This window comes from Chelmon rostratus, chromosome 8 (assembly GCF_017976325.1).
Source record: "Chelmon rostratus isolate fCheRos1 chromosome 8, fCheRos1.pri, whole genome shotgun sequence".
Taxonomy (NCBI): Eukaryota; Metazoa; Chordata; class Actinopteri; order Chaetodontiformes; family Chaetodontidae; genus Chelmon; species Chelmon rostratus.
Window position 1 is genome coordinate 7008067 of NC_055665.1, and position 27725 is coordinate 7035791.

At 45.4% G+C, this 27725-nt stretch overlaps 1 protein-coding gene across 1 annotated transcript in view; it reads left to right on the forward strand.

The window, feature by feature from the left end:
- Window positions 1-3781: 3781 nt before the first annotated feature.
- Window positions 3782-27725, forward strand: part of iglon5 (IgLON family member 5) — an 88883-nt gene continuing 64939 nt past the window's right edge. Inside the window, exon 1 of the mRNA XM_041942830.1 lies at window positions 3782-3842. Coding sequence (XP_041798764.1) covers window positions 3782-3842 — 61 coding nt within the window. The remainder of the gene's footprint in view (window positions 3843-27725) is intronic.

Here is a 27725-nt window from a genome sequence, read left to right on the forward strand (position 1 = left end):
TGAAAGAGCTCTGAGCTAAGTTTTCTCTGGCTCATCATACAAAATATTATTGTACCATTTTCTTTAAAGAGACTTAAAAAGCTGTCCTGTCCATTGCATTACATCCTCTTTAAACATTCCCCCCTGCACGAAGCCACTTTGCCATTACTTTGCCGTCAGCTAACATTTGAAATTACTGAGCAAGCATGTACACATTAATTTCTAACCTTAAACGTATTCTGTATTGTTGACTCACCTTTACTTTCTATCTTTGCATTTTTCATTCGTTTTAAGTGTTTTTTCCCCTTTCACTATTTGCCCATTCCACCCTTCCTCCTGCCTGAAATGAGGGTCCACTATCAGTCTCTGTAAGTCGTCTTTCAGAGAGTCTCTGCGGGCCCTTCAGCTCTCCAGGAGCTCTGAAGTCCGGCTCATTGCTCATATTAATGCTGCACGCTGATGCAGGACTAATATGATCATTCATGTTCTTCTTGGCAGAGATGCCCTCAGGGACGAAATCAGACACTGAGACAATAACGCTTTTAGATCAAAAAATGTAATTAATACACGAAATCGATGAAAATTCGAAAACATCGCACCAGATTCAATAGCCAAGATGACTCTACCCTGAGCCGTCCGAAGATATAAAGTATAAATAACGGGCTCAAGAAAGAGGTGACCTGTTGTCTTCACGTACAGTTGCACCCAGTTCTTTTCCATCCACCCATCTGCAGGGTTTAAGCATAGAAGAGAGTAAGTGTCTTTAGCAGACGTGCATTCAGTAGAGTGCAGATCTCCACCAGGTGTGTCTGGTGACAGGTGGATGAAGCAGTTGTTGATCACTTGTGGCTACTGCTGGCTGGTTAACAGGAGCGAAGAGTCAGCAGTCAGTGGCAGAATAACACAGAGCAGTCAATAATATAGGTTTTGCGAAAAATGTAGATGACTGCAAGCGTGAGAGGTCAGTGAGCACATTACCTGCAGACAGATAAACACATGGACACAGGAACACACACGCACAAACATGCACATGCACACACACACGTCCAAATGCATGATAACAATGTATGAACACGTGAGCATGTTACTGTTGCGCCTGTAAATGAGTTTTTTGCCTTTGATCACAATGCAAAACGCAGCACTATTTCCCTATGCTGATGCATGTCAGCCTTTTTCCTAAATGAAGAATGATTCCTCTCTGTCTCTGCACGCCTTCACGGCGCTCAGGATGTCTAACGGTGTGATGGCGAGCTGACAAGGTCTGAGGGTAATTGGCTTTGTGAAATCTGAGACAGAATGAAACTTCATGTCACCGTTTTTGCAGGTGTTTGTACTTTTATTGAATAACTTGGAACAAGAGAGTACAAACAAACTGCAACTTGTGACAGGTCTATAAATAATATCTATGTGTACACAGAAATCCAACTGAATTACTGACTGCAGTCATGAATACCATTAATGAAGCTTTGCAACTGAATATACAGTATGTCTTGTTTGGACCAGAGCTTTTTAGTATCACGCAGAGGAAATGTTTCTATGCTAATGTGGAAGCTGTACAATAACTATCCTGCAGCATTTCAGTGCAAATGCTGTATGTCCAAACGAAGAGGAGGAGGAGGACATGCTGATTAGAGGAACAGCATACCACACTATGGAGGCTTAATTGTTTTGTACAAACAACAGTATATGGTTAAGGGTGTATAAGCCATGTTGAATTGGGATTTCCTTCAGGCCAAAGACTAGAGCTATATTCAATTAATTGCATTTTGTCTTCCTCACTGTTTGTGCATGCAACTTTGCTGATCTATCTATCTCTGTCATATCATCTGCACTGTCTTTACATCATAAATCATTAATTTTGCATCAGTTAGCTAAAAATCGGAAAGTAGCATTCACAAATAACGTCCTAATGAGCCTGTGGTTAACATTATAAACACGACTGGATCCTGATTCATTCCACTGTGTCAAATTTAATTAATGGTGAATAATAAGTATTTACAAACAAATCACACACTGTAAGTAACTAATGCTGGGCTTTGATTAGCTGACTCATTAATCAGTCCTGGGTTTTCTTAGTGCTTGCCCATTCATCTTTCTCCATCTTTCATCTGAGACAGACATGCAGTCAGCTAATCCCCAACTGCATTTATTGTAATTCGGTCCGAATACCATAAATCAGCATGCAGCACTTTGTTGCTTATGCACTCAGCAGTAATAAAGCATTAATTGGTTATTCAGGGAATAAAGAAACGAGAGTATCAGTCAAAAATGGAACAATAAGTCCACTAACATGGGTATAATAATCTCTGGCCTACAGTAAATAATATGAAAAAAAAAAATGCAGCCAAGGGGCACTGCACCAGCTGTGTGTTGTTTCTGACCAAGGAGGTCTGCTGATATGATGCAATGTGACTGTAATGAACTGCCAAATGTTCAGGAAGTATGCATAAATTTTGGTTTTCCGGGAGCTTCGCAGCTTCCTGTCTAGTAGCCGGCGTCTCGTGCAAGATGATCCGCTCACCATGTGAATGGCCTTTTCAACAAAATGAGATCTTCACTAAAGGCAACTTCCTCTCCTACTTTTAGCACCGAACACTGCACAGAGCCTAACGTGCTTGTAAATGGCTCATTAGTACTTCTGCACAAAAATAAAGTGTCTTCCTACGTGGGGTTTATGTCGCCTGCCATTATGTCAGCACTGTGATTGAGTCAGATGTGTTTTCTGCAGTGCTGTAACAATCTCCACCCAATCCACCCAGTCCACCCTCACCCAACTTGTTTGCATTTATGCATCCATGCTTCTCCTCCTCTGGCCTGACAATACTCATTTTCAGCAATTAAGTAACATCTGCTCATCAGCAACACAACGTCCTCTTTACCTTCACCGTCTCCAAAAACCCCGCGCACCGGAGTCCATATGGCTCCACCTGCCCCTCACTCGCCCCCTCCCACCTCTGTCCCTGTAGTTATCATGCCTGCCTGTCCCCCTGTGGACTGTTTTCTCTGAGTACTGCAGCAACACCGAACTGGCTATAAATCACATTGCATTATCGCCGCGCCGCGCGTCGCCTAGCCGCTCTGCCCGCCCAGTGCGCGCCTGCGATTGGCCGGTGCGGCTCCTTGGCCGGCCTCTCCGAGCGGGACATCGGTGCAATCGTAAATCCCGCCTCCTTCCTTGGGGCCGGTGATTGGGAGAGGGGTTCTCCTTGAACTGTCAATCATGCTCCTTCTTGTGCGCCTCGCATTCAGTGCTGCTCCCTGCGACGCGCTGAGTGCGGAGCGACGAGACGCGCTGCATACCAACAGAGACATACGGGACCAGGCTAATTAAGGCTCTTGCAACTGGTCAGGACGCACAGACTCCATCCTGTTCTCTAGCAAAAAAAGACATATTTATATCAAGTCATTGGACAGTCTGAATGCTACCTTTTCTTCCCATGCATTTTCTTAAATATTCTCTCTTTCCTTCAAGGCACTGAGAGCCAAACAAAGTGTCTGGGATATTTGTTTTTTTTTTTTTTTGCTCTGATATTTTTCTGGTTGACAGATTGTTTTTCACGGGAGAAGACAAACAGCCCTCTCCGTCTCTCTCTCAGACATCAAAAGGAAAAGTCAAGTGGACAAGACTGATGTTTTCATCCAGTCTCACGTAGAAGCGTCGGACTATTTCTGTTGACAGTCATTCTCGGGCCGTTTTTTTATATATAAATATACACACAGGTTCCCCGCAACGGCACCTTACAGGAGGAATACGGAGGCATTTTGGCTACAAAAACAAGCAGAAATCAATCAGAACTCCATCATGGGCTGCCCCCTCTTGCGGAACGCGTTTGCTGGTCTGATCCTGGTTCTGCTGTCGAAAGGTAAGTTCTCACGAGCTACTTTAGCGGCGTGCTGACGGTTCCGTGCTGCTGCACCTCCGCGTATCTTCGCCTTTCATTTTCTGAAAACGGCTGTGGAGGTGAATACTAATGACGAGGAGGGGGGGTGTACCTGCCTGCGAATCACGCGTGTCTGCTGTGGCACTGCGCTCCAGCTTTCCATTTGCTCACACGGAGATATATTCAAATGTAGAGAGAGGCATGCTGTGTGTGTGTGTGTGTGCGTGCGTGTGCGTCTGTGCGTGCGAGCGCGTGCGTGTGAGCGCAGCGCCAGGTTCATCTCCAAGCCAACCTCGTGGTTCAGTGTAAGCAACGAGTGATGCATGTTAAGATGCTTACTATGAAAAAAGCAGACACCCATCCCCAGTTTTCTGTGAACATTCCTTTACGTGACATGAATGGCCTGGTATCCCACGCACATGACGCACCACCAGTGCAGGGGGGAGGGGGTGGTGGTGGTGGTGGGGGGGGTGTAACATAAGTGCGGGTAAAGCAATGCAGAGAGACTCGGGAGAGGAAGACAGTGTTTTGTTCTGTGTCTTCAAACCCAAGGTCGAGAGAGACAAAGAGGAATAAATGGGGAAGGATGGACAATCGGGGCCGCTGAGGGGGTCAAACATGCAGCAGGCAGTCAAGCGTAAATTTCTTCTTTTATCACAGACTTGAAACATCTTCTCCACAGCTCAGCAGACGCACTTCATTCATCTGCACTAAAATTCCTGCAGTCCAGATCTTTCACTGTGCTTAGGCTACTCGCACAACCAGAGGATTCAGGCGCCACGTTAACGTTGCTTCATTATGAATAACACAAACAGTGCTGTTGTGTTGGGGCTGTCCACAGGGAACGCCAGCCGGGGAATACTTTTTCATTTTTCACCAGCCGCTAATATTCTCACCATGCCATGGGATGTCCCATCATATATTAGTTGTGCAAGGCATTCTCGCCATGTACTCTAATTTCCCCCTGCCTGTCTAGCACAAACACACACACACACACACAAAGACTCACACCTGGCTCAATTAGTCCTGCCTTCATCCTGTGGGAAATCAGTATATAAATAAATTACTCCGGCCCTTAATAACAATAATTGATGTGTCAGTGCAATAAGATGTGAGGTTAACAACCTGCAGATGCAGACGGGCTAAAGCCTCCTGCTCCTGAGCTCCTTGTGGGCAGGAGAGCCCAGCTGGTCATGGTTGGCTTGCCACAGCAAGCCCCTTCTCCACACCAGGCTGAGAGCAGACGGACAGCCCTGCAGGACGCACACAGCACACAAACACAATGGGCTTCAGCATCACAGGAACCAGCCCTACAACCACACCGAGTCCCATTTCAGCGTTCGGCCCTCTGGATTTGTCACCTGAGGGGCTTTTTGGGGATGTGAAGGTGTGGCCAATCGTGTAAGCCACAGTGGAGGAATGACTGGATATTGATGTGAGTTGTGCACATTGCAGCACATGTGAAGCAGGCTCATCTCGGAAAGGGATCCCGCCTGCTGCTCTGAGTTGCTGTAGGTCCACAACACGTCCGTCTTTTAAGGTAGAAAGCATGCATTATAAAGGAAGAACATGACTGTTAAAGAGGTACTGTCCGCTGCTTGATAAATCATGCAGCAGTGGAATAATCCTTCTTATCTGTGCCCCTTCGAGTCGGGCCAGTGTGGATGCTTAAATGCTTCACCACCACTGTTAAGCAGATTGTGCGTGAGTTATTATTGCTAGGTTAATGATGTATAAGACAAATTCCTCTGAACGACTGTACATAATTTTATTCATCTGAAGATATTTCTCGCTCTTGACAGAAATTATCACTCATTTAGCCACCTCACATTGTGCACGACAAATATTTATTAAGAGAGAGCGCTATTTTATCTCTCCTACCCTCAGAAACAGACAGTAAAATGTGTTTCAGACCTGTACAATGGCCTGCCAACCAGGTTGAAAAAGGGCCTTTTCTATGCTGCAAAACACAATTAGGTGATTCAAAGCTTCCCTACTGGCTTGGCATGTGAATGCACAAGCCACTCCATGGGTGTGATGGCCAGCTCCTGGCATGCCATCACGCCTTTCCCTTCCTCAGTGATTCTCCCTTTTCTTCACTTAAAATGTCTGAGAACCATAACTCTAGAAAGGGTGGATGGCCAGGCGCCCACTCACACATACAGTAAAATATCTGCATATTTCTGGCACACAAGCAGTCTGCAATTAATCAAAAACCTGTTTCATCTATGAGACCAGACACTGTGAGGCTTTGCTGATTTCCCGATGATGAAACATTAAGCCTGAGAATGTATCCACACACACACACACCTCCACACGAAATTAAACAATTTACCCTCCGCTCAAAGGATTCTGTTATGACAGAAACCTGCAAGATCTGATAATGAGAATAATGCCGTCATTGATTCAGTGAAAAGCGAAGATGACAAGAGAAATTGCTTCTGCTTACGGTGGTACATTAGGTCACAGCAGAGGACGTTTAAGGTTATATATCAAAGGCTATTATTTTGATATTATATTGAGATGTTTTAGAAACAGATCTCTGCCGTGCAGATATCCATTAATGCGATTATTGCGGGAAATCTCACATTCACACTGTACTGTACGCCTTACATATATGTCCTGCTGTTCAAGCAGTCCAACAGATGGGTCTTCCCACCAGTATGCACTGCTGTGATGGAGGTTCTGGTAAGAGGAAGTGTACAGGGCAGGAACACAGGTGAAAACAAGCAGGGTTGCTTTGTAGTCCACCATCCTTCTTGTCTCAGCAACATATGGGGGCCAAGTGGGGTCAATGCGCATTGCACATGTTAGCACGTAGCCACCCTTCGTGCGTGCCCCCTCACACACACACACACACACACACGCACACGCACACGCACACGCACATGCACACACACACACTCACATGCACTCGACTGGATCGTCAGTCTTGGCTTGGACATGAAGAGAAGGGAGATGCCAGCATCAACAGATGCCTTGCGCTCCTATTCTGGAGGGGCCTCTGCCTTTTCTCCCTCCCTTTGAAATCCATGGTGTCTGTGTGCTGTTGTTCTCCATGTTTGGCTTAGAAATGCTCTGCCATTTTGGCAGGTTTTATTTATCTGCAAGTGTTGGAGTGAGAGGGCCTGGATTTGGTCTCAAGAGCCTCGGGGACATGGGTTGGAGGTTTAACCAGCCTGGAGTGGGTCTGAGGTCTGAATGTTTTCCCCTTAGGTTTCACTTCACTATTTCTCTCACTGCTCTGTGGTGGCCTATGATGCTGTGAATCCCACATCCTCTGCCGAATCTATCCCTCACACCTACTGCAGTCAAGATAGTACTTTAAGAACTACCTCGTCTCCTGCTGTGTTTTGACCTAGGACTGGCAGTGACAGCTGCTGTGATGAAAAACAAATAGGTGAGTTTGATGTTGTGCGGAAACTTACTTCTAATTGATGGTTAAGAATTGATGCATCAACATTAAAAAACGTTGCAAGTCTGATAAAGTATGGTGTACTGGAGAGGAGTTGTGAGATGTGTTATAATCAGGGTTCAAGGCTAGAACGTGCACAACCTATAGTGTTTGTGCTGGTTAATCATTATTAGTATTATTAAAATTATCATTTCCATAATGGCTCAAATTGCCATGAGCTGGCATGACCTAGAAACACAAAACTCAGCCCAATAACAGGAAATGATGTGCAAGTGCCTCTTGAGATATATGAGCCCAATCAGCCAGATGGTGGCGCTGTAATTCAGGCCCCTCTCCTCAGGCCAATTGACTTGGACCTGGAACCACAAAATCCAGCTCAATGTGTTCTACAAAAAAGCCTCTCGGATCATTAAAAAATCATGATGGATTTTCCACCATGCTGAATTTGTTGAAGTCACTGATATGAGTAGGACTTGTTGTATATTTACTGTATCAACACCAAATTGTGGATACAGCATCAGCAGCAGCCATGAGATTTCTGCTATAAATAAGCAAGAGCGGTTGAAAAATATGACCGCTATGAACCTAAAAAGTTTGCAAGGAGCGGGGCCAGAGCTCGTTAACGATTTGTCCAGTCATCATAAATCCTGGTACATATCTTTAGGCTGTGATTGGAAACAGGCCTACTGAAGCATTTTGAGTGCGACCCATAGGGGGCACCAGAGAGGGAACAAAAATGTGCACCTCAAAGCCCAGAGGACAGAACTTTACCAAATTACGTGTACATGCTCTTGGGGCTAGTATTAAACAGAATCTGAAGTGCCATATTGATAACTGTGAGTGGGCGTGGACAATCACATATTTACTCATAACTCAAGATGCCTGTGAGCAATCCTGATTAAAGTCGCAGGAGACATCCCACGCCATCTCCTGAACATCCCCGCCGAGTTTCGTTCAAATCTGACAAATGGCGGAACTTTGAGTGCTGCAGGCTTCGTGATGATGAAACAAGAGTGTTAAGTTGGTCCCACTCCGCGTTTAAACAAAATGAAACTAGCCGAAGTGACTTTGCTCATCTTTGTGAGCCCGAAAGCCACTCGTTGCTCTCCGCTTTGATTTTGGCCCACTGAGCTGCTTCCTGCTCCTGAGTCTAAAAGGGCCAGAACTCCAAATGCAGCCATACTTCTAATTGATTTTGATGTATTATCGATATATATCTGCTGTTGTTGTGTGTTAGGAAGTGCTGTTACGGTAAAGGCATCAGAAAGCAGCAGAAGCATTTTGAAAACGCACTAAAAGTGATTAAAAAGAGTCAAAAACCACCCACTGATGATTCAGGATAATAACTTTTGGAGTGAAACAGAAATTGCATGACTTTATCCCCGGAATACACTGCAAAAAATCATGTCATACCTAGCAACCACGATAGTATTTGTATTGGATTTCAAGGTGTTAGCAATCCACATCGAGGACTGTAAAATACAACCGGTTCAGTCCAGTTTTATTGTCTCACATGGGAAATCTGGCTTGCAGAATTGCAAAAGCAGACACACCAAAGCAGACTCATTCATCAGTATAATATGATTTTTAAGGATGAACGCACAATAACCATAAAAACTGTAAGAAAACAGTCAGTCAACATAAAATTGTAAACATAAATGAGACAAGGAAGACCAGAAGAAATGAAAAAAACAATATGACAGTGGGACAATAAGACAGCGACTCTTGTTGGCAGCTACAAAGGTTGTGAATTAAGCGATCTTATTGCACACACTAAAAAGATATGTTCAAATCTATTGCACCTGGCTCTGGGGAGTCTTTACCTCCGCCCTGAAGGAGGCAACTCAAACGCTGTATTTAAGGGGGTGGCGGGTATCAGTGACCAGAACAGAGAGGAATGTTGAGTTGTACTCATTATCACGCCCTCACTACGTGGGTTTTGCAGCATTTCCAATTACAGGCTAGACAGAGATGAATAACCCCTGAGCTGGTGACCCCGCGACCTGCCGGGCTGAAGCTGAACTCTGCGTCTCGTAGCGTTGGCAGCTATCTGGCCAGAGAGGTCACAGGTTCAAATCCAGTGAGGATGGTTAGTCACAGTGTTGCTGTGGACGATAGGGCCGGTGCGGCACCACCTCACTGCCCTTGAGATTTCTCCTGTCGGTTTTGATAAACACTTCACTGGGCTTCACATATTGGTTCGGGGGGTTGGCAATTACACATAGTGTCAGTGTCATAAATAATGATTACAGCAAGGCTTGTTTGCAATTATAATTACAGTTATAATATATGGAGTTCAGTGTAATGGAAAGGAAGCAGGGCCGCTTTCAGCTCGGGACAGGTAGTTATACTGTGTTTAATTACTGTAGTAATTTGCTTCGTTACAACCTCCCCTCGTCCTCCCCAGTCCCAGCTTAAAGACCTGCGTCGGTCCGGGTGCGAATATGAACATTAGCCGTGGGTTCTCACTGTAACAAATGAAAGAGGGCTATGTTTTATTTAGTGCAGGGGAAGGATCATTCAAGAGGGAGCAGAGTGGCTGTAGAAGCGGGAATAAGTGGTGGCTCGTGTACGCACATCAACCACTGCCCACGCATGCACACACACAGAAACACACACGGACATATACAGAAAAACACACACTTGCAGAGAAATAACCATATGCATGTATACACTGTGGAATAGCTCCTCTGCTTGGACCGCCGGGGAGATGATTTTCAACAATTCTCCCACCAAAGATGTGAACGGTAAATCAATAGAAAGCCAATGGCCCCAGCCATTAGGGAGACCAGGGGACATCTTATATATATGTACAGTATATGTGTGTGTGTGTGTAGATATACATACACACACATATACATCATGGTGGATATTAATAACTCTCATTGATCTCTGTCCAATAGTGCTCATACAGAGAAAATCAAATAAGTCTCAGCACAGTGCAAATTTCTTCTCTTTGGTTTTCAAGGCTTCAGTCCACACTGCAGATTGAGCTGTCTGCAGGGAAAAAGAGGGAGTGAGAAAAAGAGATGTTTTCTTGTTTGGTGATGTGCAGATGTTACACATTTAAGAGGAATGAATACTGTTAGAGGGGGAGGGCGAGCGCTGTGTGATTTTCTTCTCTCTATTCCTCTTCCTTCTAGTCTTTTTTGTGCCAGGGAGTTAGCATCATTGGAAACACAATTCAGATTAGTGCAGGCGGATTGTCCTAGGGGAGCCGGGAGGGACGAGGGTCCCGCTTCTCTCCCTGTCCTCATTACCAAAAGACAAGGAGCTCGCCGGCAAATCAATGGAAAAGGCTTAGGCACTAATGCAGGCCATGCCTGGTGATGGGACTTAGCTTTGTGTGTGTGATTTTTTTGTGTCTCAGTGTGTTCATGTGTTTATGTGTCTGATCTTTCCCTTGTGTGTGTGTGTGTGTGAGTGTGTGTAAGTTTAATCATTTGTGCTACGACAGAATGCTGGAGAAAAACATTAGTTTCGAACGACTGCTGAATTGCTCGCCGTTGGGGTAACCTCAAAACTCCCGGTTAACTGTGCCGATATTTACCATGGGGACATACGATCGCGTGGAAGCCTTTTAATTATGCTGAGATAACGTCAGATTCATCACTGAATCCATTTTGTCCAGGACTAACACTGTTACCATTGTAATTATAATTGCTCAGGGCATTGTTGCCATGACTACTACTACTTCAATAGCCTGCAGTTGTGTACAACTTCCTTTACTCTGACAAAAAAAAAAAAAAAAGAACAGCACCTTGGTGTCTCCTGTCAACAACCCCCTGAAGCGGATGCCGGCATCAAAATATGGCGAACAATCCACCTGTCTCACGGCTCAATCTGTGCCGCATCTGTCCTCGCTGTAGCTGATGCCGTTGTTGTTCTCACATTTGCCTTCATCCCACACTCACGCCTTTTGCTTTGTTTACACAGGTAAAACTACCAGGTGCAGCAAATGCTAAATAATGGTTTCATGTTGTGGATTTTCAGCCCCTCCGCCGCCTCTGACATCTCAAGGCGCTGGAGGTGTTTCTGGGTCTGTGCGGAGGGGAAGGGAGGGCAAGAGGGAAGAGAGGGAAATAAATAAAACTGAGGAAAACAGATCAATAAATATTTCAGCAGCTGCTCCCTTCACAGACTTCTCCTGAAGCCATAAGAGGTGGAGAGAGAGAGCTAGAGAGAGGGAGGGATGGATAAAGTGCAAGAAAGAGGGAGAGAACAGGGGTAATTGTGTTCCAGACTCTCATTCACAGTGAGCGAGAGAGATGGAGGGTGAAAGAGAGAGACAGAGAATAGGGATAATTGTGTCCCAGACTTTAATAGACAGAGAGAGAGAAGGCGTGAGCGAGGGGTGGAGAAGCGACACAGGGTGCACTAATGAGCACCACATACCAACATTGTCTCCTATGGGAGCAAAAAGAGGCATATGAGAGGCTGGGTCCCCGGACTTTGGCACTACATAATAGTAACTGTAAGAATCTCTCTCGTCCTGACTTTCACATAATTCTAATTCCTGTCAGGAGTTGGAGACAGACCGTGTGGGTGTGTAGTTTGTGCAGAGAGCAGTTCTAAATGATAATGAGCCGGTCAGCAGCTGAGACGGCTAACGTGTTGCTGTGAATCAAGTCCGCCCAGTGTCCACGCCACCTTTCTCCAGTCATTAGCCGGCGTGCTCTCACACTGGCATGAAATTTGCACACACGCACACACACAAAAAAAGCGCATTACATGCAGTGTGCGTGTGCGGTGCGGTAGCATGTAGATTTAAAGCAGAGAGCGAGAAGCAGCGTTGGTGGTGGTGGTGGGGGGGTGGGGGGGGGGGCAGAGGGGAGCTTATGAGGGTGGACAGGCTGGAGAGATGGAGGAGTTATGAAAAAATGATTGAAGGAGGGCTGCTGGGAGGAAGCAAGGGAAGAGAGACAGATGGTACGAGGGAAGAGGGGGAGGAGGGATTCAAAGACCCGCAACAGGCAGTGATCGAGATGGATTGATTTTGCAGGCAGATGATTAGGTGGAATAAAAAACATGGCAGGTTTATCCTGCCAATGAAAACTGTGTTTGGGTGCTATTGCTATGAGTGGGAGTAGTAAAATTGTTTCAGGGTCACTTGTTTTCTGATATTGCGGCATTAAGGAGCTGGTGCTAATGTGATATGCCACTGGTTAGGGAGTTATTCCGGCGAGGCAGCACACCTCTAATAAGACGCTCATGCAGTGTGCCCACATCATAATAAGTGGTTTGGAGCTTGTCAAGAATCAACAGGTCACACAAAATATTATACTTAGACACTCTTTTAAATCGCCAGGATAAACAGCAATCAAACACTAACATTACCTGTGTCGGTTGCTATTTGAAAAGCTGCATAATTAGGAAAACAAACCGAGCCGCTGCCTGGTGGTAGTCGGTGCTTGACGTAGTCGTTGCCCCGCGCTCAGAGCTTATGCTGTGATTTAGAGATATGCCACAATTCTCCTGTGGTTCCCGGCTGCCACGTGGCTCCAGCTCCAGCTGCGAAGGTGCCGGCGGGATTTTCTTGTAATAAAGTGTCCATATTAGCGCGACATCTTGACAGTAAGACTCAGTTAAGGAGAATTTCACTAAGGATTTGTCTGTGACAGCCCATAGATGGACTTACAGGAAATGTTCCAGTGTCTTGAAAGCTTTGGATTTTCCACGTCCTCTGGGGTATTGGACGACAAAAAACAGCCTCGCACGTTTTGAAGCATAAGATCACAGGAATATTTTCTGAACAAAATATCGTATTTGCGGTGCTGTTGTGGTAATTGGGATGTTAGGTGAGATTTCATCAAACATTTGTGCCGCAATAGACCATTAATTGGGTTTGGGAGAAGACGCTGCCGTGTTATTGTATTATGATTTTTCACTAATTAGATGTGTGGTTGGATAACGCTAAAAGCCTTCCCAGTTTTGTGAAGCAGTGAGTGAAATTCCATTAGTGCTTGGACCTGCATGGGGGTGGTTGTGCACACAGTTTTCGACTCAGACGTTATTTAAGACATTTCCAGGGAATGGGGTTATGTTGTGCTTCCACCACATTTCAGTGCATTACTCACTGAGGGATGTGGGTGAATAGTGCTATCCAATTTGTATTGTAATATCATTCCTGGGGTACCAGAGTGATTTTCAAATACTGGTCAAAAATATTTGTCTTTACACATTTCAAGGCTTTAAAAGACACATGTCAATTATTTTCTTCTCTCCTCGCATGTTAGAGCACTGAACATGAAGGGATTTGGCCAAATTGCACTCATTAAAATGCATGTAATTCCTGAGATACAAGTCAAACTTCCAATTAAAATCCCTCTTCATTCTGTCCTTGCTGAGCTGCTGTTTACTCCCAGATGCAGCAGTCGTGCGCTACTAGAGCACATGGAAGTGTATCAATAAAAATGATCGCCAGAGCCCAACGATCCATAGCCGCTCTGGGTTAATGCTGTGTTTGATACACTGATCAAATATGAAGAGTTCATTTGCAAAAGCAGATAAAAGCCATTCTTAAAGCGAATAAACCAAAACCACTCTGACTGATATTCCCTTGAGTGCCCAAAAAAACCCAAAAAACATGATTTTTAGGGGAATAAATCAAAACGGAGATATCTGTTTTTGCAAATGAACTCTTCATATAATGCTGGAAGTGTCAAAAAGGGTTTAGCACATAAAAACACGAGCAAACATTTTAGCAAATCTCCTTTTAGAAACGGCTCTGTGAGATCATTTTGTCACGGCGGCAAACATCACACTCTCTCCCCATCACGGGGCTACCGACTGTATCGATGTGACCTTTCTCTGGCCAGCAGACCTCCACTTCCATTAAGAAATAATGAAGGTGTCAGAAAAGGGCAATTAGCTGCTTAATGTTGGGCAACAGTACTGTAATACAACATATTTTTGCTGACAAGTCAATATCTATACCTGACAACGACTGTTGTGCTCATAGACCCCTCCTTTAGTCTGCCTTTAAACAGAGCTATGAAATGAAAAATCGAGTCACAGACTGAATGATGATGTGATGAGAGGCCACCAATGCGAAATGAAACGGGGGGAAGGTTGAAGATAAAAATGTTGGGACTTCTGCAGAACAGCAAAACAGAACCCGTATCAGGGTGATGTCAGAGCAGGACCCACAATATCGAAGATTTAAATCAGATGGTATCTAAACCACAGGAGAAAAACAACCCAATTCAACACTTGTTATTAAGCATCATGTTGGCCTATTTATCATAAATATCTGCGTTATCAAACCTGCACTTACCTTTGTCTGTTTGACAGCTGTAATCAGAATTGATCTGTATACTGCAGGGAGGCAGCCAAATCAGACATGACAAATGTGGGGCAGACAGTGCAGGTGTTTTCTCAATCAGACCGACATGATTGATCCTCTCTTGAATCCATCATGATCAAGCCTTATTGACACTGGGCTTCTATTAAGGTTTTTTTTTTTTTTTTTTTAGAGGGGTATAGAAAAGAAAGATAGCAGCTGCTCGACTACGGTGCAGAAAGTTGCAGCAAAAAAGCGCATTTCATTTCAGCCCTATAGAGCATTTATGAATCCAAGCATGTTGGTAGGAATTCTGCTGGTGCTATTGATTTTCCTTTAATTAGATTTTTTTTTTTGCCAGCCTAGTTTTGTGTGTTGAATTAATGTGAAGAGTTACGATGGCAGGAAAAGACCTTCCTTAAGGTTCAATTATTTCACACAGTTGAAGCAATGATATCATATGTGCAGCGGCTTGCACTTGATTAAAATGTGTTTTGTCTCTAAAAATTGGTACAAGGGGCTGAATATGATGCACTTGCGCAAATATGTTTGATATCATGCACAGAATAAGAAACTCTTCAGCCAAAGCTCGCCATTTAATGCCTCATTTCTGCTCCCTTCATCATGCCGAGGCTTTTATTCTCAAGTATATAGATGTCCGTTGTCAGCATTTTGACAGTGCAGTTTGATGTAGCGCAGTGATTTTTCTCCTTAAAGCAGGGACTTCTAAATGAGCAGAGATTCTCTTTTATACAAGTGTGCTGCACAGGCTGAAAGCGAAGATGGCACAACACAACTTGTCGACCCATATAGGCTGAATGGCTTTGAAAAACTGTGTCTTTGAAACGGCAACATTTCAATTCAGAGGACAGCAATTACACAGTCAAAAATGGAAGTGGAGAGAATTGCATTACAGTAGCGCTGCATTTATTATAATGTAAAACCCAGCCAGTTTGTGTTCCATAAGTTATGCTTTGGTGCTCTGCCCCGGGGACCCCCAGGCCTTCCGACTGTGCCCACTCACCCGTTACTGCTACGCTACTTCCTGCTCTCAGCTCACACTTAAAGACACAAGCGCAAAACCTAAGGCCATCTGTCTGCTTTTTCTGGGGCAACTTGGTGCCTACAGGGTTATGGATATAATGTGATAAAAAAAAGTACCATCAAAGTTGTCAACCTTCTGCGCCTGCCCTGATTAAGTGGGGAACTCCACAACTTGTAATAAAAGCTGTGTCTCCCCTGCTGTGGTGCCCCCTGTAACATACTCCCGTTGCAGCAAGTTTAATGGGAAAAAGCGCAGATATTAATACCTTACTTTGTGCCACACTTGTGCACAGATGACAATATCCAATAGCCACAGTTTGCATTCCAAAAACCTGCGGAAATAATATTTTTAATTTTGCATTTGCAAAGTGGTGTAGAACAGTTTCTTAGACTACAGTAACCCTGGACCACGCGTTATGAACCGCTGCCGTCAGGGTGACACTGAATGGGTCCTGGAGAGCTGATGAATCCTCTTTGAAAGAAGGTCAAGAGGAGGAAGCACAGCAACGGCTCCTGCATGTAAGGAAGTGGTGGGTGAGAAGAATGCTGCATTACAGGAGTTAATTGGCTGGCCCGGAAAGGGTAAGGCCACTCCTGGGATGGGCTTTGCACAAAGGATGGATGAGCCCGATAGTGTTGGTTGAGACAGAAGCGCGCCATATGGGGGGCTGTGTCTCGCTGTGGTTGGTTGTTTTATTTATTAGCTCTGCCAGGTTGGTTGCCACATTCATTTCATGCCTGTGTTACCCCACCTGCATCTTCGGTTGAGGCTGCGGATTTTAAGTAGCTCCATAATCGGGGGGCACTTGCTTCGCTTCAAGCTGCAGAAAAAAATAATAATAAAGCAACAGCAATGTGGTGTGTGTTGTAACAACATGCGATTAATGATATGTTACATTCCTCCGTACTAGCGCTAAACTTTTGATCTTGTGCAGCCACTTGCCTTTTGATCTCTGATATATTCTCTTTTCAGATATTCTGGCTTGTATCATTGAATACAGATGCACTTTGATATAACCATGAAATCGTGATTTGAGCAGCAGAGGAGTCACAACATAACTAAACATGACAAATCAGCTCAGCAGTGCTGCACTGACTGATATTACATCATGTTCCCTGGCATGTTAGCTTTATTGCCATTACTCACCAGCGTTCCTTGCAGTTACTCATCGTGATGTCAATCACCTCTGAGTCACTGATGGATCGCAGGAGAATTTGTTGGAGTGAAGATAAAAATATTTTAGGACTAAATATATTGAATATGACAGCGCTCCATTTCCAAGATAAAACAAAGAAAATATCCCGGTGTTGGAGTACAGATCAGACTTACACATCTGTCGTAACACTTTCTTGGGTCAATGCAAATACGGCCCTGGCCAGGAAGGAGACCGCTTTGTAAACTGCTAGCGACGAACCACACTGAAAGGTGGCGTGGAGTCTGGTGGCTCAATACAGTCGAGGAGTAAAACGAGGAGTCTGACCTCTCGGCCAATCAGTGAGGATCAGTTTGGAGGCGAGGGGAGGCTCGCGGCTGCAGAAAACAAACCCTGAACAAAGAAATAAACCCGGCCGCAAGCATCCATAAAATAAGTCGCGGCGCAAGATTTGACACAACATTAAATCTGGATCCAGAATCTGCTGTTTCTCCATTGCAGGTCCCCATAAATGAGAAAAACAGCAACAAGTGTGTCTGAGAACTGAATCCCCTCTTGGCTTCTCTCTGTGTCTGGAACAGGATGACCTACCTGTCCAAAAGATTGTCTGAGTCCATGATCCAGGTGCTCAACCCCAGTCTCGTCTCATGGTCCGTCAAAACCCACGAGGGAAACAGCTCTCCCCTCTCCTTTTTCCTCTTATTCCTTCTCCCATATCAAACAGACAGCCACTACTAAAAGATTCATGCATGTGGACTTTGGGTCATTAAAGAATGATCCACAGTAAAGCTGTTTTTCACCCTCATAATGAAATCCAATATTCATGAAATGGATTTTCCTCTCTGCTCTCCCACTCACTCCAGCCACAGATGTGTGTTTGCTGGTGTATTTAGCCAGTGTTTGCTCAGCCTTGTTAGGCTAGCACGGGTTAATGGTATCCTAAAGGCGCATTTACAGGCCACCCAGTTAATTACACAGGGTTGACGGATGACCTTGCCATACATTACCTGTGTAAAGCCACGCAGAGCTAGTGCATATCTGGGTTTTTCTAAGATTGGGGTCAGGGTAAAGACCAGTTAATCAAAGCTTTGTTTACGCAAGTGCGGTACCATACTGAGCTTCCAGTTAGAGACAGCAGGACAACATAATCAGATTGGTACACGTGTATCCGAAACCTACACTATGCAAATTTTGACATTAAAATAGCACAAAAGAATTGTCATACCTCATCAGTCTGTTTCTGATCCTGCTTATCCATGTGCACATTTTCAATTTTGTGCTGTTGAAAACATAGTGGATGTGGTGGTTAATAATTAATGATTGTAATACAACTTTTTCATGCAGCACAGTTACAACAAAAATAGGGAAAATACAGATTTAAAAAGTAGATACATGAAAAACAAAGCAGAAAATTAAGTAAATTAATAACAATTAATATTTTTGGCGAGGTAAATTTTAGCAAACATTTCATGATAATACGTTTTAAAGTCAGTATATTGTGTTTTTGGTCATTTATTAATGAAGGAAAGATAATTGTTTATTAAACTGATGATAGGTGAAATTAGTCAGAAGCCTTTGGTGCTAGGACTCTGCAGGGAGATGCTTTTTATTGTCGATGTGTCTGCCCCCAGCAGCAGCTGGATAAAACCTCCCGTGGAGTCCAGACACTGGTGGCGATGGCGCTGGTGGCTGATGAATTGATGACGCTGATGAATCTGCAAAGACTGGGCAGTGATGGGGAGGTAGAGGGGCATAGCAGCAGCATGAATGTCCTGAAGCAGAGAGAGAGAAACGTATTCAAGAAGGCATGATGATCGGCTAACGATGATGATTGGATGGACGTGACCGGCTGATGAGAACAGCTGACATCTCATTTGACATAGAGGAGTGAGTGCTTAACTGCAGGCCTAAACATCCAAAAGAATTGCCTTACTCACTGAGTGTTCGCTCGAGCTTCATTTCTTTGGGTTCTGTTGTTTTGGCACCCTGAGCTGTCATGTGATTCCCTCCAGATCCTGTTTCAAAACTTAATTATTTCTCATGTTGACTTCTTTTAATGTTGTCTGCATCAGTCCCCCCTTACCTTGGTGTAACTCCAGTTTGGTTTACATACCCTCTCGCTGTCATTCTCATCCCAGCGGCGTAAAAAAGCCTCCCTGCCTTCCTGCCTCTCTAGCACGTGGTTAATGTTGTCAAATGGTTGGTTGCTTAAGTGTTGCAGCAAAACTACATCCACAGAGTCTCCTGGGTGAAAGCCGTGTTTGTTTGATCCATCCATCAACCCCACCGTCCATCCTCCATCTGCGGACTCTCTTGCTCTTTGTACTACATTTTGCTCTGAGCGTGTAATGTTTAGTCAGTTGAAAGCCTGGCGTGCCTTATGCAGACACTGATAGATACCTTGTGCGTCGGCATTTGACGGCCTGGGAATGAAACCAGGCTGAATATACAGCATAATTTGATTTTACACATGTATGAGGATTAAATATTCATACAATATGACTCCAATGTTAACAGACAAAATATAGTAACGACCCTCCTGTCAACTCTCACACTGGAGTTCTTCTGGATCTGACCACTAGATGGCGTTTAGTTAAAAAAAATTTCCTGTGCTCAGCATACGCAGATAGAACTGTTTAATAAACATGAAATTATTTCTCTATTGATTTTCGCTTTCCCTTTTCTTTCACACGTGCGCTGGCCTTTATGGATGCTGGTTGCCTCAGCCTCAGGCTAGATGGTGGACAGCTCATTGGTATGGATGACAGGAGTTGGGGTGGGACCTTCACCGACTGATGGGAAAGAGGGTGGACAAGCTTAAAAGCTTGAAGTTAATTAAATTAAAGATAATACGCTTCTGTAGGTATAAATGGCCATGTAGCTGTGATTTAATTTTTAGGGTTAGCAGTCATACTAGATTTAAAATAAAAGCAAGTGAGTGACACCAGTGTTGATACCCCAGGGCAGTGTTGGTGGTTGAATATTCATGAAGTCATATGGGGGGATTTCGTTCTAAAATGCAAAAAAAACCAAAGGGAATTATGTGATGCAAAACAGCCTTCCTGCTATACTGAATGATGGCAGAATATCTGGAATCTCTGTGATTAAAATTGTGCCAACAAAATACCACTATCATCACTGGCATCAGTAGCAATTTTAATCAAGTCATCTTTTTTTTTTTGTCATATCATCAAGACATTATGCCACGTTTGATCCTCACCACCTTCATTATGATAACCACCAACACTGTTATCATCAACACTGATAATCAGCCGAATCTTTCCTCCCCATCTTCTCGCTGTTATCTCCATCTTTATCACTGCTGCTAATTCCCAGCATCACACTCGGCTCTCTGTGGCACAATTGTGTTTTGTTGTCATAGCGAGTCACTGTGGGCTTTTTTTTTTTTTTTACCACAATTACATACTCCACTGAAGCAAAGGAGGTAATCCTTTCTCTCAGTGTCTTTGATTATATTTCATTGCACTCATTCTTCAACGCACCACCCGCCAGCCCAACCTGGCAACTCCCCTCCGCCCCGCCACCCTCTTCTGAAATATGCAGCCACCTCCAGATGTGGACATCTGTCCCGACCTCTTTTTTTGCTGTTCTGCTCTTCATCTACGTCGGTGCATGTCTTCTTTAAAACCTGTTTCCTCATTTCACTTCCTCGCTTTCGCTTGTGAAGTCTCTCTCTCTCTCTCTCTCTCTGCCTTTGGGTGTTCCTCTCTCAACCCATCTGCTCCACATTTCTTTTCCGTTCAGCTTGCCCCATCTCTTCATTCTCATGTGCTGGACCTCTGTTGCTCTTCCACTCTCACTGTGTCTTAAACTGTGAGATTGCTGTGTAGCACCAGGCGTAGCGCTCTGCATGGAGCTTTTGGGGCGTGTAACAGGAGTTCGAGCACTTGCGCCGGAGGGGTACAGTTTGTATGTGCATGCACGTGCTTGCACACGTTTGTATGTGCGTGTATGGATGTGCACATTTTGTTAACCAGGCCTATTCTCAGTGTGAATCTCAGTGAATCCAGAACGGTTAAAGAAGGACTGATATCAGGAGAGCTGAGGTTGAGCATTCATATGTGTGTGTGCAGCATGTGTTCATAGCTGCACTGGCACGTGTGTGTGTGTGTGTGTTTGTGTGTGAGACAAGAAAAGTACGGATCACGTCTGTGATGCCTGAGGCTTTGAGCGCAGAAGGAGGCAGGGTTAAAAGGTCAGCGCAGGGTAAGCGCTGCTCCCCCTATAAAGCATGAGTCACCACAGGAAGTGGAAGCCAGCGGAGGGTCCGGTTCAGTGTGCACCCCGCACCCCCTGAGGGGACCTCCACCCACAGGGACAAACACCTCGTTATCTCCTTCATCGTTATCTCTGTTGCTGTCGTCCGCACCTCCGTTGCTGTCACTGCGAGGGAGAATAAAGTCATCACACCCACACACACACACACGCACACGCACACACACACACACACACACAATAGGTAGCGGGAAGGGGAGCACTTGCTCCATTAACAAGTGTTTTCTAATTGGCTCTGAGCACTGACAGACAGCTGAACAAGAACAAGAGCTTTCTATAAATACAGCCTAACTGGCTTGCTTCGCCGTGACGTGAAGTGTACTGAGAGGAACGCACACCTGTCTTCACACACACATGCACACACACAAAGCACAAGTTAGACAAACAAGTGAATAAATCAGAGCCTGAATGAATCGGGAGATCTGGATATGTATTTTTTTTCCCCCCCTTTTCTTTTGCCTCATCCGCTCCTGCCTTCTGCTTGATCTTCCAGCCTCAAAAGAAAAAGAGAAATTGAATTAAAAAGTGCTTTTGATATCGCTTCCTTGCTGCAGATAAATAAAATGATCACACTCTGTCAACAGGATGGCTTCCGCCCCTGTTTCACCCTCCTCCTTCCATCTCTGCGCCCCCTCCTCCTTTCCCACCCCTCTCCTCTGATTGGAATCTGGAAACCCATTTGCTGTCTTGCTCTCAGACCCAGGCCGTGTCAGGTAGTCTGCGCACGTCCCCCTCAGTGCTTCGCCCCTCGTCCTCCCCCCTCTCGCCTCCCTTCCCTTTTTTCTCTCTTATTGCTCTCTCCTTTCGTCTTTATCCCCCCGCCGTCTGCTGCAGGCTCTGTGGAGAATTTGCCCAAATTACCTGTCATACTGGCAGCTACGTGTAAATAAGCCCGGAAAGTGTGTCGCTTTCTCAGTGTCCCCCATCCCTCCTTCCCCTCATTCTCTCTCCCCCTTTCTCCCCCCACCTTGACGCTATCTCATCTTACTTCAAACCGCCATTCCCCTTCTTTTCATTCCATCGCATCTCTCCCCCATTTTTTTCCTTCTCGCCCTCAACCTCAATCTCCCCTTGCTGTTTATACCTTCTTCTCTCTTTCTCCGTCTCCGCTCTCTCAGTTCTTCAACAAAGTCTTTGTGATTCTTTCTAGTGAGGAAAATGAGTTTGTTACTGACTCCGTGGGAGATGTAACATGCAGGGAAACAGGACATCGACTACCGTCATTTAGCCCCAGGGCTTAGTGAATTAGAAATTACAGCCTTTGGTCCTCTGCACCAAACAGCTTCGGGTGGTGGAAGTTGGGGGAACATGCAACACATGTTCTCATCAATGAACCAAGGGCAGGCACATGCCTTTTAAGATGTATCGACATGATACTTAATGGATATGTACTTCATGCAGCAAATGTTCATCCTATTGACTCTACCTTTTAATTCTGGAGGTGCAATGTTTAATGGTTGCTGTTTAGGCATTTCCACGCGTCGTTAGTCAAGGTGGGTGGAGGTGGTGGCGTGCGAGGTCAGGGCCAAGCTTTCAGTTCAATTTCTGCTTCAGAAGGTGTAATCATCTCTCACCCAGGGGTTACAGGTGCAAAGACTGTGATTTGGAGGAAGGGGAGTGGAGGCAAAACCTGGAGGAGGATGCTGTAGCGAAGTAGAGAGAGGGATAAGGAGGAGGACATGGAGAGAGGAAGCTCTTAAACCTTGTCCAGGTAGCAGAGCCAGACTCTCACCAGCTATCTTGTAAGATTTATTGAGCACCCCCCACCCCAAAATTTACAAGCCAATAGTTACGTGTCATCCAGGTAAATGAAGAGTGTTCTGTGTTATCTCTGGGCTTTTTACAGAGCCTGTCCGGAGCAAACACTCCCAATACCCGTCCGAATTCAAGGAGAGCTGCTTTTAAAAGCTGGACTACTTCATTCATCAAAATGCAGTGTCAATTTCACGTCTTAAAACTGATTCAGTCCGGGCCAACAGAGCCGGAAATCACCAGGGTTTGCCTGCATAAACCCCGGGAACCCCCTCCGCCTCTGAAATTCATCGCTTTTTCTTTCGCTCTTATCCTAAAGTCCAAGAGCCCACTTTCAATTATCATTCAGTCTGGAATTTCATGCTGCGCCTCTCTTTGTGATCAGATAATTTATACATTTGTTCTTCTTTTAAACCTTTTGTGAGGACTGTGAGTGTGAGGCACTGGCAAAGGTTTGCAGAGATGATAGCACCTGTTAGCTAAAGAGGGCTCAATCATGAGCAGTCACGCATCACCTCACTGCGATCCCACCATGTGGGAAAGAGGGGGAGATATGCACACTGGGCCCAAGATGCTGTGGTGGAGCAGTGGAGCTCCCCTAATTGGAGATGGCCCGCAGCTCTGGTAAAATATACAGTAAACAGAGAAGAAGCAGGGGGGGGGGAAACACGGGCAGGTAGATCAAGACCTCAGAGCATCTTTTGCATGCATATGTTCCTCTGAGGGGATGCAACACAGAGCTCCTGCACAAACGCACGGATGCAAAAGCACACACACATACATATCCTTCCACAAACTCATGCTAATCCATGAGCAGTAATGTAATATATGCATAGCAGTCCCCTGCGGTGTGGCACATCCATGAGGAAAGAAAGCTAAGAGAGAAATTCCTCCTTCCAGTGAATCTTATTAGCATACCTGTTGGAACAGCGCACCCCAGGGCCTGTTTTCACGTGTGCAGCTTTCTCAGACACAGAGGAGGAAGGAGATAGAGGTGGGCGAGCATGTGCGGAGGTACATTGAAAGAAAACAACAGGTGCTGTTCCCCCGCTGGACCATCTCTTAGTTGTGCAGCTTTTTCTCTGAACTTAAAAGTCAACAGTGGATCTCAAAGGCAGGGGTAGCAGGGTTTGTGAATTCCAACCCGCTGCACCTCCAGATTCACACACAAGCTGATTGCATATAATAGCGTGTTGCAGGCAGTGTCTTCAGATTTTTCCTTTGGGGCCATCCTCTGTTCACATTAGTCCAGTAACTCCGCCAGTCAGTCAGCCAGGCAGGCAGGCTGGGCGGAGAAGCAACAGAGAGGACGTTAGAAACTGCGACAACAAACTGAGTTAGACGCCTTTGATCAGGGCAGCTTTGTGACTCCACACAGCCCTATTTACTCCGGTCTCACTGACACACAGCTGCCCTATTGTCACAAAGCACGGAGAGGCCTCAGGACTCTCTTCCTCACCTCCTCTATGGCCCACTGTTAGTTTGACAAGCTGAAGCCAGGCTTGATTTCTCCCACGGCTAGCGTGCCAAAGAATATCCGCCTAACAAAAGCCCAAACAAACATTCACAATTAAAAAAGCATTCATGAAAATGTAGGAGCCAGAGAGGAAAAAAAAATTCTATCAGCATATTGTGCAACATTACGGTGCACAAATAAGGAAACATGCTTTTGCTAATGAGCTCAGGATAAAATTCCCCACCATGCCATGTTGGCTTTTCATGGCTCGATTTCACATCCATTTATCCGCCCCCTCACAGCAAATGGGCTTGAGAATTTATGCTTTTCTACAACAGTGGTGCTATCAAAGCGGAAAGCTGCCTTTGGATGGGAGAAGAGATAATAAAAGGGGTGTACGGCTGGATCAATACCGCAGCACTCGCTTGTGTTCAGCCAACAGCATAAAGGTGTAACAGAGATTGAAACGCTTGAGCCAGATGGCAAGAAGACATGCACTTGTAAAGGAAAAAAAAAAAGTTTTGTGGGTTTAATTTTGTTTCCACTTCCTGAAAGAGTCATTTAGGAGCACGCAGCCAGGACATCCTTGGCTTTTTTTTTGAAACGACACTGCATTATGTTTACGCTCTGCTGCCGTTTGGTTGAATATCTTCTTCTTTTGTTTGTTTGTTTGCTTTCTTTTCACTCCTGCACGCAGGACACAGACACCAAGGCGGAGCTGGATCACATACAGCTTTGGCTCTCCAAAGCTGATTGAATTCCTAAGCCCATTTCCCTTCAGAAAGGGAATGAGAGGAAGCAAAAATGATGCATCTCCCCGGCGCTCCAAGACTATCTTCTGCCTTTTCATTCTCCTCCCAGTCTAACTGTGTAACAAAATCCCAAACTGAGATTGAATGATATGACCTTCTTATTCACTTAAGATAAGCAAGGAGCCTTTTTTTTCTCAGCTGTGAGAGTAAAAACAAAACTTTCACTTGATTTCTTCTGCAAACCTAATTTTCTTTTAAAAAAGGATGAGCTGAGGGTTTTTGAGTTATTGATTTCTACATATTTCCTTGAAAGGAATGCTTTGCTGCTGTACAAATGAGCACATAATGGTATCCCCATGATGCATTTTGATTGGATTACTCCAGTACGCAGGAAGATGCCTGCTCAATGTTTTGGCAGAGAGAACAGAGTAAGTGGGCATGCTCAGACCGGGATTGATTTGGCAGCCCGCGTCACTGGAGCGCTGGTTACTCACCAGTGTTCCCCTGGCCGCCAAATTATCCTGAAAACCCAAGCAAATTAAGAGCTCGACTGAGTGTTTGCGCAGCACCGTCCAACAAATGCGTCATCTGTGGTGACTCGTGGTGGAATTCGCAGAGAAATTGTAGTTGCAGTCGGCTACACCATTTAATGATGGTGAATCTCTTGCTGGAAGTACATCTGCAAGGGCTATTAGTCATGCTTCTGTTTTTTCCTCATACAAATGACACATAAGGGCAGTTCTATTTGATGTGATCCCCCAGGCGGATTAGCGCTGCAGCTCAGTGGCAGACCGAAGCCTGTCCACTGTTCCTTTGCTGCTAAGAGGGGTCGTGGACGTGCCACGGAGAACGGCGGGGCATGCCGCCTCCCCAACATTTTATTAGGAACAAAACTTTGTGGGTGAAAGAGAGAGCGGAAAATGGGGAGGAAGGAAGAAAGAAAGACAGAGGGAGAATAATAGGAGCTTTTGTTGCAATGGAGACGAGAAGTCATGGCAGTGTCAAGGGAAAACACTTCGCTGATGATGGAAACACTGAAGAGTATTGTTAGCCTTGGTGGAGAGTTGTGCAAATGAGAGTTAGGGGGGGAAGAAGGGATCGGGGGATAATGATGTGATCGGGGTTGAAAAGATGGATGAGAAAAAGTCAGAGAGGGAGACGAAGAAAAGGTGAGAGACAGATACAGAAGCAAGCTCGACTCATGTATTATTGCTGACCATATTGATTGAGCTGGGGGGGCAGAAAAAAAGAGAACTACCGACTGTCTTGAAACCGAGTACTGATGGATGGGAGGATGACAGCGGCGTTATACAGACGAATGAAGTGTTCATTCTCCACAGTGCACAGCACCCCAGATCCTAGCGAGCGTTCAGAGGAGCTTATATAGTTCATCCTAACTTTGTAAATGACACCCCTTCATAGGTTTACATAAGGGAGTCGTTGTTATCCCTCTAGGTTAGAGGCAGATGATCTACTAACAGAATGATTGTCATCAGCGCTCCCAGGGAAGGCAAACTCTGTGTTTACCATCGCTGATTGTTTTTTGAATGACTAATACAGGCAAATACAAAATGGTTGTTGTTGTCTGTACCGCGCTCCCCCCACAGGCTACAACCTCTCACAGAGTCAATTAGAAATCAGGCATATACTTAGACATGCGAACGGAGGGAGATGCACGTCTGGCTCCCTCTCCCCCCCACCCCGGGGGGAAACCACTGTCTGTGACCTTGAGCAAGGTACGCAATTTTCAGTCAGTGAGCATGTGACAAGTGCAGCAATTGCATTGAACAGGGAGTCTTATCAGCGTGGGAGTCATCTCATCAAGCTGACATGCAGATAATAATATGGCTGAAATGGGAGAAAGACAAAATGTTTGGGAAGCAAAGCTTTCGGCTCAGCACGTCTGTCTGCGGACGAGCTCTCGCCCTTGGCCCCGGCGGCCGTTTAGCGCGCGTCCGCGCAGATTCTCTGCGATTGTGTGCGGGCGTGCGACGTGCCCGACAGCCGGCCGTGTGCGTGAGTCGGCGCGTGAGTGATCCGTGGCTCGAGCCATCCCTCAGGTGTCTGATATCTGATCGCCTGGATTGATCGGCCCAAGGAGAGCGTGACTTTCAGCTCGTACTATCATGCCGCAAGCTCGCCCAATAAGGCTGTGGAGCAACGGCGGTAGAGCCCTTTGTTGCAGAAAGTTAATTAGGCCTCCTCGAACCACACAAGTGAAAAAAAGAGAGAGAGAGAGAGAGAAAAGACAGGGTAGATACTTTGAGTCGCGTTGATTTCCCAGCAGCGGATGACTGTACGATGAAGCTTCCACAGCTATGATGGTGTGTGGGGGTGGGGTGGGGGGCGGGTTTCCCTCTTTCTGCTGTAAGGCAAGTCCCTGGGGATGCCAGCTCCATCTTTAGATGAGACGCAGAGGCTTTTAGTGGGGCTCCAGGCAGCACAGGTGCTGCCCCTGCATGCATTGATCTGTCCGTGCTTTTACTATAGGGAATGTCAAGCGTGACAATGGAATACACCCAGGCATGGCTATAAGACATGGTGCATTGTAGCCACATACAAAAGTGGAGGCGTATGGAATATAGGCTACAGCATTGATGTCAATACATCTTCATGTCAAGTGTATCCTGCCTGAAATGCTGACTTTACGATTGGAATTTAATGATCAAGCATAATGCACAGTACTCTTTAACTTCCAGCACTGCAGCTATTCC